This window comes from Toxorhynchites rutilus, chromosome 2 (genome assembly GCF_029784135.1).
Source record: "Toxorhynchites rutilus septentrionalis strain SRP chromosome 2, ASM2978413v1, whole genome shotgun sequence".
NCBI classification, from domain to species: domain Eukaryota; kingdom Metazoa; phylum Arthropoda; class Insecta; order Diptera; family Culicidae; genus Toxorhynchites; species Toxorhynchites rutilus.
This window is the reverse complement of record NC_073745.1, coordinates 80,923,676-80,935,228: the sequence shown is the minus strand read 5'-3', so window position 1 is coordinate 80,935,228 and position 11,553 is coordinate 80,923,676. Positions and strand designations below refer to the sequence as shown.

Below are 11,553 nucleotides of genomic sequence, written 5' to 3'. Positions count from 1 at the left end.
GAACATGTTTGCTTCCTCATAGAAAACTGCTGCGAGCCTGCCATTTGAGAAACAGGTTCCTTGATAGTAGCTCATAATACAGAATTCATTCCAACTCTCATCAGAAACAGAGTATATCTTCCTTCGGGCGAAGACCGAATATGTAAAAGAATTAATAAGCATGGTATAAATCCTCGCATAAACGGAAATGCATAAATGAAAAAATAAAAACTTTTTAATCGTTTATATTTTTCCGAAAAACCTACAGCATCACTACAATCAAATTACAGACTACAATCAATTGCAGAGAAAACAATATTCAAATTTTCACTGAATTCATCATCCATGCTTTGGAATGAATCTCAACAAATGATGAAATCATATCAGCAGTGGAACATTTGTTCAATTCTTCCTAATTTTAATGATATTTAGTACGGTTATAAATATATTTACCATAGTCTCTTCATTAAAGTTAATCCTACTTCGAATCAGACGAACAAAGCATATAGAAAATCTTTTTATATTGACTGTGTATTCAAAAATTTTCTCTTGAGTAATTTTACACTCTGACATTAATACATTAATAACTCTGGGGATACAACTACATACACATTATCCTCAATAAAACAATGTTGTTCCTCAAACTTAATCTCGTTGCAATTTCATAAATTCCTCAGACAATCTAGTTTCATGAAAATTTCTAGCACTGTTTTGGAAAGCCACGGAACAATTGAGGATAGAGATAACAAAAGTTAAGTGCAGCTTTGCGTCTAGAGAATTTAACCTGATGTAATGTATATACAAGTGCGAACCGGAGAACTATCATGACAGAAAACTTTGGCATGGAAACCAGTATATTGATTACGAATGAAATCAGGAAAAATCAGGATCATTTCAGAAAAATCAGGATAAATTGAGTGTTCGTCAGGATATCAGAGAGCGTGCTAAAAAGTCTGGGAAATCCTGAAAAATCAGGAAGGTTGGCATCTCTGGGTAGAAATGTGGGTTGAAGTCAGTTGAATGAAGAGGCAGATTTGTATTCATTAGTCGCGTCAGTGAGAATAACCGCTGACTGGACTAATTCATCAGTCATCCTGTGGCGTAGTGGTAACATGACCTCTCACGCTAAAGGTCACGAGTTCAATTCTCACTCCCGACATTCTTCCAAAAATGGAAGTAAAAAGTGACGAACCAGCCAAATTGAGTTGAAAATCACTATAATACAGATAAAAAAAAAAAAAAAAAAATCAGTCATCCTTGTTGAAGGCGACTGCTAAAGCAGCACTGGTCGAAGCGACACTACTGAGAGTAGAATCGGTCTTTGTTTTTCACCTTCGAAGATTTCGGGCCCTGATTTTTCCAAATTATTCTAATGAATGAAGTATTTTGTCAGGATTTTAACCCAGCCAGCAACGAAACCAGTACCGCGTTTAAGAACTTCTTTCTTGTCCGAATACCACCCCGGTTTAATTGCTCTGTGCGCCAATGAAAGTATTCCTCTATGCAAACCGCGAAAATCCAAACAATCGACCAGCATCCTTCCTCCTCCCCCAGCTATAGTACACCCGATCGAGCGGAATAACGAAGAGAAATGAACTAAACCTCTCAAAAGCATCCTCTAGCTCTCCAACGGGGAAAGGGAGAATGATTGTAGGACCAAGCAAGTCGCCCGTGACGTCATTCTCGCAGCATTGATTTGTTTGTTTGACCCGAAGTCGACCTTTTCCGGGGCGAGTTTACACGTTTCACGAATGACATAAGCAATGGGGAGGACGGGAAAGAAACGCGAAAGAGGAGAATAGGATTTATGGTGCGATGGGAAAAATATGGTAAGTATCGCAAACGTAAGTCAATTTATGATGGGAATAATTTTTATACTCCATTACTGGAGGGTTCAGGTTTCGTACGAGCTGCTACGAACGGAGTTTGATTTATTTTGAGGACCGATAAAAACAATGGAAATTTTGCAAAAAGGGATTACTGCGGGGGAGCAGTAAATGTAGTAGAATATTGAAGTCGGCTCCGAACTTTGAAACAAAAATCATTCAAATGTAGACAAAACTTTGCCATCACGACTCAATAATTGTTTATCTTCTCGTAAGCTCCAAGCTATAATAACAAGCAACCTCACATAAGCTCACAAACAGTGCCGGTGTAAATCCGCTCCCATTTTAGGGTCTCAAATCTGACGCCTTCCAATAAAAATCCCAAACACCAACAGATAAGCAGAAATGAAACCCCAATTGATGAGCTACATACAGAGCGAAAGAAAAAAAATTAAACAAACAGAATAATCGTATAGCTCAACACATCCCCTCAAGGGAGGATGGGCCGGCTGGAGATTTTTTTCTCTCTCGGAGATCCTCCTCGTCCATGCTTGGGAATGATTTACGGTCTCGCATGTTTTGATCCTGGCACGGGATTAATAATGGAATGTGCTTCGGGGATGTTTGTTTTGGGTTTTTTCCTCCCTCACTCGGATTGAGGAATCGCCGGCAGACGGGATTTTGCGGACACCACATCATGTAACAATGCTTGCGACGATGCTTATGAAGTAATGATGACGGGCAATCCGCTCGGGGCTCCTATACCGAATTCCGATTCCGAAGGTTTAGCCCCACTTCAGGAGAAAATTCCCGACGACCAGAGTGATTTGTGCAGATCCAAATCGGCGTACGAATATGTGAACCTGAACTCAGCGCAAACCTCCCTGGAATTCGGCTAATTCGAAACATTGTGATGAACCTGGGCGATTATCATCGGTCCTCGTTAGATAGATCAAATGTTAAAGGTGAATACCTGTACCTGTACTATAGAATCTGGAATATTATATGGTGGTTTAAAAGAGATTCTGCATATTCGTCGGAAAAATCGATAAATATTAAATTTGGGTCGTGGAATAACAAATGCCAACGAATGTAGCAACTTTCAATGTCTTTTAATTTTATATCACCCTACATGAAATTAACATACCCATAGTAGGTTGCGAAGTTTTCGGCGGCGATTAATCTTGAATTCGCTAATTTATACTGTTTCGCTCTCATTTATCCGCCGGTGATTTACGTCTCCCAGCGGGTGGGTATCGGATCGATACGTGGTCTCGGATAGTAATCCGCCTCGGATGAACGGAACGTTCACGTGCGTGTGTGCGATCCGACCAAAAAGCCAGAAGAGACACGATTCGGTCGATCTACGGTGCGACGCGATAATCTGTGGAGAAATTTATCGTCGCTCAAATTATGTACGAGGGCGAGAGCCTTATTTTTTTCTGAGCGCATGACTGATGCTTGAATTGAATTTTGCATATATATGTAACTAGCTGACCCGGCAAACTTCGTCCCGCCCAAAATTTGTGTTTTGTTATCAATACCTTCAAACATCCACGTTTTCTTACAAGTGCAAGTTCATGAGTTCAATCGCAGAACTGTTCATTGATTGATCTTCTAATCGACTGAATTTAACTTTTACTATAAAATTCCTAGTGTTTCTAACGAAACTCATCATTATAATATCAAATTATTTTCAGACACAATTCTCGTTCAATATTTTTCAACCACTTGCAAATAACATGTTTCTCCGTTACATGGGAATAAATGTTTTATACAGAAAATATGATAGAATCAAAACAGCCCTAAATCGTTAAATTCCTCCCTCGAGTTCTGCTTATATCAAACACATCCGGCGATCCTTTTTTTGGTATAGATAGAAGAAGATATAGGAGTGAGTTTCATCACATTAAAACCCATTTCCAGTTTCGAACAAAAATCAATTTCGCTAGCTCAAACATCAAATGGACTAACAGCCATTGTCACCATGTAATTGTAGAACATATGAGAGTTTTTCGAATTTTCCCTTTTACCTTCAGAGTTTTCCAAAAATTTTCAATTGTCATGTTTGGTTGGAATAGGGAGGGGTGTCTTACCATTATAGAAACATTTCTCATACCCAAAAACCCTCACATCCCAAACTGTGCTTGATTAGTTTTCGAGTTATGCAGAAATTTGTGTTTCTTTTGTATGACAGCTCACCCTTAGAAAGCGGGAGGTGTGTCTAACCATCATAGAAACATTAATTGCACCCTAAAACTCAATATGCCCAATATGAATAATGCAGAAATTTGTGTTTCATTCGTATGGCAGCCCCCTCTTAGAGAGGGGGGTGGAGAGTCTAACCATCATAGAAACATTTATTGCACCCTAAACCCTCCATATGCCTAATTTGGTTCCATTTGCTTGATTAGTTCTCGAGTTATGCAGAAATTTTTGATTCATTTGTATGGCAGCCCCCCCCCCCCCCTTAAAGAGGGGTGTAGAGTCTAACCACCATAGAAACATTTATTGCACCCTGAAACCTCAATATGCCTAATTTGGTTTCATTTGCTTGAATAATTCTCAAATATTCTCGGAGAGGGGGGTGGAGAGTCTTACCACCATAGAATCATTTATAGCACCTGTTAAGGATTTAGATTCATATTGAACCCTATTGCGATCGTATCGCGAGAATAGAATTCTCTCGTAAAATAGTTTATCTCGGTTATCAGAGTAGTTACACCAGAGGAACCAAAAAGACCTATTGATTCGTTATCTTCGTATAATCTACACGCTCTCTGTATTGTTGGTAGACCCATATATATACCACAGTCAGAACCAGATCGAGTTAGTCGAAAATACAAATCCTAATAGATCGCATCAACCGTGTTAGTCTTGTAAGTTAACAGGCGAGCAATAAAAGGTTCCAGTAACCGTTTCAAACCCCAGTTTCACCGCGTAGTGTTAGACAAAAATCCGAACATAAAGGTTGGTCCTTCGAACCGGATCACTTACGCGTGTGAAAATTTCGTGAACGGTTAGAAAGAACAGTTGAGTCGTGATCGTGAAAGTGTGATAAAATTACTCGATCAAGTCGTAAAACTGATCCGAAAAACAGTCTCGAACAGTTTGAAAAACGAGTTTGAAAACTCGAGTGAAAAACTCACAGTGCCCCGTGTAAAAGTCCTCACAGGAGGTGAAAATCTAAAAGTGATTCCGCACAGTTCGGAGAAAATTGATACGAGAAATTATTGGCAGCTTCCTACGTTGGAATTAGCCTCGAACAAAGGTCATCTCACACCGTCCACTTCATTGTCTTGGACACGCTTTTGTTGGCTTAAGTTGGGTCAACGTTCTCCTGGCTTGGGTTGGTGGCTTTTGTTGGGCTGGACAAAGGAGGTAGGAACAATCAAAACTGACCTCGTGGTGCACTGTAAGTACGTATGCATGATAGCAGCACGGATGCTGTAGATTTTAATTGGTCAAATAAAATTGAGAAAAATTTGCATAATATCGAGTGACGACTTTCATACTGTGAATTGAACAATTTTTCCCTGATTGTTTGGGTTCAGCTTCGGCGCATTTTTGAAATAAAATTGTTCATCGTAGACGGAGCAGTGGTGGTGCAACATTTTGGCGAGAATTTCGTTTGCGAGTTAATTCGTTTCGTTGGTCGATTTTGTGGATTTTCGTTCTTTTTCATATCCATCAAGATGACACCAAATTTGCGTACTCTGTCTCGTCAAGAACGTTTTTGCCTTGATACGATGAACAATCTTCTGAGCATGATAACTAACTATGTTGAGCAAAGAGATAAATTACTACTCGAGGGATGGATGCAGCGATTGGAGAAAAACTTTTCCGATTTCCAGTCAAATCGATTGCAGATGGAACTGCTCGAGGACCCGGGGGCTGATGCTGCCGCAGCTGTATGTGACGAGGAAGGGCATAGAAGAATCCGAAGTGAATTCGAGCGCGATTACATGAAGGTGTATGGGTTTATCGCATCTAAACTTAAACCAGAACCTACTGCGTCTTCTTCAGGTCAAAATGGCGTGGCACCAAAAGTTACAGTAAATGATTCATCATTCGCTCGAATACGGTTACCAGAAGTGAAGCTTCCCACATTCGATGGTACTCTAGCAAATTGGCTTACCTTTCGTGATGCTTTTGTAAGCCTGATCGATTCTAACCCGCAACTGAAACCGATTGATAAATTTTCGTATCTTGTTTCCTCTCTCTCTAAGGAGGCAAAACGCGTGATCGAATCTATCGAAATTACCGCAGCGAATTACTCAGTAGCTTGGGGACTACTTGAGAAGAGGTTTGACAACAAAAAACTTATCGTGAGAACATACATTGAATATTTACTTTCTATCGAGCCAATGCGCAAGGAATGTTATGAATCCTTAGCGCGTATCATCGATGAATTCGAACGCAATTTGAACATGATTCAGAAGATGAATGTGAAAACCGAAGGTTGGAGTGTACTACTTGCGCATATGCTGTGCGCACGCTTGGATAGCGCAACGCTCAAACAGTGGGAGCAATATCACAGCTCTACCGAAATCCCAAAATACGAGAATGTTATCGAGTTTTTACGCGGACACTGTTCTATTCTGCAGTCTTTGTCGTCGACGAAACCCCGTACTGCAGACCAACCCAAATCAGAACCAGTTCGGTATCCGAAGCCGAAGTTTAGTCATGCTGTCATCACTAATTCATCATCGAAATGTTGTCCGTTCTGCACACAGTCATCGCATTCGCCTTTCCACTGCGAGGCTTTTCGAAAACTTCCCGTTTCCCAACGATTCGAAATAGTGAAGAAAAATTCGCTCTGCATAAACTGCTTCTCGCCTTCCCACCTCGTCAGACAATGCCAGTCGAGTTGCTGTCGAGTGTGTGGACAGAAACATCATACTATGTTGCACCAAAAAGCCACACCTCGTTTGTCGGATTCCAATCCGAATCTGAAACCACCAACAACACCCAACCAATCTCAGTCCACTCGCAATAGTACAAGTGCTCCTTCTCAGTCCGCCCCGCCCCAACCTTTGCAACCGCCAAACGTTGTGATTCCGCCAAATTGTAACCCATCGACTAGCTATGTGTCAACTACTCTTCTCGGCAGTATTCGTACCGTTCCGCTGACTGTTCTACTGCAAACCGCAATGGTGAAGATCGCTGATAGTCACGGTTATGCTGTATGGGCTCGTGCTTTATTAGATCCTGCGTCGCAGCTGAACTTAATGACCGAGCAGCTGTCGCAGAAACTGAAGCTACGACGTATCAAAACTCATCAGGAAATCGGTGGTGTGGGGAATGCCACTGTCATTTCGTCGTACGCTGTTGACGCTCGCATAAAATCACATTGTTCGACTTTCCTCACGGATATCTCATTCCACGTACTACCGGGCATTACTCGCGAACTTCCAGCGAAGGCTTTGTGTACCCAAGCGTGGAACATACCGGTTAACCTCGTTCTCGCAGATCCTACCTTCCATCAACCTGGACCCATTGATATGATTTTGGGGATGGAAGTCTACTACGAACTTATCGAAGAAGGTTTGATTCGTCTTGGTCCGGATCTACCAGTACTGCAGAAAACAGTTCTCGGATGGGTTGTTTCCGGCAAGGTCGGCGCATCGTCTTCACCCACAATAAGTTTCGTCCACGTCTGCAGTATTAGTTCACTTGAAGAGCAGTTGTTACGCTTTTGGGAAATAGAGTCGTGTCAATCTCGTAGCACCTTATCGGTAGAAGAAACGCTTTGCGAAGCGCATTTTGCAGCGACAACTACTCGGAATGATTCGGGACGTTTCATAACTCATCTCCCGAAAAGGTCGACCGTTCTCTCAAAACTCGGAAATTCTAAGAAAATTGCCACACGACGATTTCTCGCTTTGGAGCGACGCCTTAACGCTAATCCACAATTGAAGAAAGCCTATTCGGACTTCATCGAGGAGTATTATCAGCAAGGACATATGGAGGAGATAACTGAATCCGAAGGCCTGGAGCCGGAAGCCCCATCGTATTATCTGCCGCATCACTGCGTCGTAAGACCTGACAGCTTGACTACCAAACTACGCGTAGTATTCGACGCTTCATGTGCCACAGATAGCGGAATATCCCTCAACGACGGATTAATGATTGGCCCCGTCGTTCAAGACGATCTGGTATCTATTACTCTACGTTTTCGGATTCCCCGATACGCGATTGTGTCGGACATTGAGAAGATGTACCGGCAAATCCTACTTGCTTCGCTAGACCGTCAGCTTCTCAAGATCCTCTGGCGAGATTCCCCGTCAGAACCTCTGCGAACCTTCCAACTGACGACCGTTACTTACGGTACTTCCTGCGCACCATATCAGGCAACCAGGTGCTTGCAAGAAATCGCCAAAATTGGAGAAGTCACACACCCAGAAGCCTCCAAGGTCGTATCCAGAGATTTTTATATGGACGACTTACTAACCGGCGTTGATGACATCCTGGAAGGCCAGCAGCTGTGTTCCCAGTTGTTGGTTTTGCTTCAGTCTGCTGGATTTTGTCTCCGGAAGTGGTCTTCGAATTGTTCGCAGGTTCTCGAACACTTCCCAGCTGAATTGCGTGACGAACGAACCGTTTTCGACCTGAATTCCTCCTCCGCTCCTATAAAAACACTAGGATTGAAATGGCAGACTACAACTGATGAATTCCTATTCGACGTACCCAAATGGAACGATACCGCTATAATCACAAAACGGATTGCGCTGTCGGATGCTGCCAAATTATTCGATCCCCTTGGCCTTGTCGGCCCGGTAATCGTACAGGCCAAAATCTACCTCCAGGACTTGTGGCGAAGCCAGAAGGAATGGGACGAACCTCTCGACAATGACCTCCAACAGCGATGGCTCGAATTCCGCAAAAATCTCGACGCTCTCCGGAATCTTTCTGTTCCTCGATGGGTTGTACCAGTCGTCAAACCGGTGTCGATTGAAATGCATGGATTTTGCGATGCATCGGAAAAGGCGTACGGTGCGTGCATCTACCTTCGTGCCCTAGCTGAAGATGGATCAGTCTACATCAACCTCCTTACCGCAAAATCGAAAATAGCTCCTCTGGGAGACTCTCGGAAGCAGAAACGAATCTGCTTACCTCGGCTGGAACTTTCGGCAGCACTTCTCCTCGCACACTTGTTCCAGAAGGTGCAGAATGCAATCTCTCTCGTAACGAAAGCATTCTTTTGGTCGGACTCTACAATTGTCCTTCATTGGTTGTCCGCTACTCCGTCCCGCTGGAAAACCTTCATCGCAAACCGGGTCTCGGAGATACAACATGCAACGGCAGGTGGCTTATGGGCTCATGTTTCAGGCTCTGAGAATCCGGCAGATATTATTTCTCGAGGAATGGATCCCGAACAACTCATATCAACACAGAATTGGTGGCACGGACCCGACTGGCTAACCAATCCCTCTCGCTTTTGGCCTGCTTTCGTACGTACATCGGATGAAGACTTCGTTTCAGAAGACCTCGAAGAAAGGCCTGTTACTCTGGCCGTCCAGCTAATTCCAGCAAATCCCATATTTGCTCTACGTTCATCGTACACAGCCCTCCTACGTTTAATTGCGTGGGTTCGAAGATTTACCTTCAATACGAGACCTGCTAACCGTACACATCGTCGACTAGGTCTCCTTAATGCAGCAGAGCTTGAGGAAGCGTGCAAATGTCTTGTTCGTATCGCACAACAAGAAGCCTTTCGAGAAGAGTTCACTTCGTTCGCAAACACTGGTGAGGTCAAAACGTCGTCCAAATTGAAAGCGTTAACACCGTTTATCGAAGAAGGCATCCTGCGAGTTGGTGGCCGGCTGCGGCACGCAATAATTTCTCCAGATCGCAAACATCCGATGATTCTACCATCAAAACACCCGTTCTCAGAACTAGTTGCTCGATACTATCACCTGAAAATGCTGCATGCAGGACCGCAATTGCTAATCGCATCTCTCAGGGAGAAATTCTGGCCTTTGCGCGCTCGAAATCTTGCGCGTAAGATCGTACATTCCTGTATCAACTGCTTTCGCTGTCGTCCAAGGCTCCAACAGCAAATCATGGGCGATCTTCCGACTGAACGCGTTTCTCCTACGTCGCCGTTCCTGCGCACAGGTGTCGATCTGTGTGGGCCTATATATTTTCGCTATCCTCATCGGAAATCGCAGCCCATCAAGGGTTATGTGGCAGTTTTTGTCTGCCTTTCGATCAAGGCAGCTCATATTGAGCTCGTTGGAGATCTTTCAACGGCATCGTTCCTTGCTGCTCTCAGACGGTTCATCGCACGTCGAGGTAAACCAAGACTCATCGAGTGCGATAACGCACGAAATTTTCGAGGTGCTTCTCGAGAAGTGGCAGACTTGGCCAACCAACTCAGGGATCAACAACTGCAAAATGACGTCATTCGCTCGTGTGCCGATGACGGCATAGATTTTAAGTTTATCCCTCCTCGTTCCCCGAACTTCGGTGGGCTGTGGGAAGCAGCCATCAAGTCTTTCAAGACTCACCTCAAAGCCACCCTCGGAAACTCTATCTTGACAGTCGAACAGCTTACTACACTCTTAGCTCAAATCGAGAGCTGCATGAACTCTCGACCTCTTACTCAGATTTCGCCAGACCCTGAGGACCTCGACGTTCTGACCCCAGGGCACTTCTTAATCCATCGTCCACTCGCAACGCTCGCGGAACCATCATATGAACAGCTACCGTTCAACAGATTAGACCACTGGCAGCAGGTCCAAGAGTTCCTTCGTCGACTTTGGAAACGCTGGGCGACGGAATATCTTTCCGGACTCCAGCCAAAAACTAAATGGACCCGCAAGAAGGACAACATTAGCATCGGTACTCTAGTGCTGGTGAAAGATGACGGATTACCACCACTCAAATGGCGCTACGGTAGAGTAACCCACATCTTTCGGGGTGACGACGGCAACATTCGTGTCGTCGTAGTCAAGACCAAGGACGGAGAGTACAGGCGCACAATCTCCAAAATTTGTGTGCTGCCCATCGACCAATCAATGCCACCTGCAGCGAGTGAAGCTGCCGATGACCTCTGAACTTCATCGTCTCTTCCATCGCAGTGTTCGCACTGCGCACCGACCGGAGGCCCACGGGTCTCCGGACCTTGTAAGTATGTTTTTTATTGAATTTTCAAAAAACTCAGGAATGTTTTTTCTCCCACCATGACTGACTGACGGACCCGTGCTCAAACGCGAGAACACAAGCGCTACGACCCACAACCACAGCGCAGGCGATTCGATCGACGGATGACGTATCAGACAGGATGAGCAAGCGAAGCAGATGAGCGACAGAACGACAACGACGAGATAAAGATCGATGTAACAGCAGTCAACGTTGTCTCCAGGCTAACAGATGATCAGTCGTGGTCGTCAATAGCTGATCTGCCGGTCATTAGCCTCAGGCGTAAACAGAGATCACCGAAGAGTCACGTGGTTGGAGTCGAAATTTCACGAATGAATTAAATTTTTGTATATAATGAAATACGGTAGATAGGTTAAAAACAAGGTTTTTAACGGTGGCCGGCATATGTTAAGGATTTAGATTCATATTGAACCCTATTGCGATCGTATCGCGAGAATAGAATTCTCTCGTAAAATAGTTTATCTCGGTTATCAGAGTAGTTACACCAGAGGAACCAAAAAGACCTATTGATTCGTTATCTTCGTATAATCTACACGCTCTCTGTATTGTTGGTAGACCCATATATATACCACAGTCAGAA

At 43.9% G+C, this 11,553-nt stretch overlaps 1 protein-coding gene across 1 annotated transcript; it reads left to right on the top strand.

The window, feature by feature from the left end:
- Positions 1-5,554: 5,554 nt before the first annotated feature.
- Positions 5,555-10,867, top strand: LOC129765871 (uncharacterized). Its single transcript, XM_055766308.1, has one exon. It carries the CDS (start codon positions 5,555-5,557, stop codon positions 10,865-10,867), a length of 5,313 nt encoding a protein of 1,770 aa, XP_055622283.1.
- The last annotated feature ends 686 nt before the right edge of the window (positions 10,868-11,553 follow it).

What these genes read in the sequence shown, in the direction of transcription:
- LOC129765871 (XM_055766308.1), top strand. Translation starts at nt 5,555, where the DNA reads ATGAACAATCTTCTGAGCATGATAACTAACTATGTTGAGCAAAGAGAT.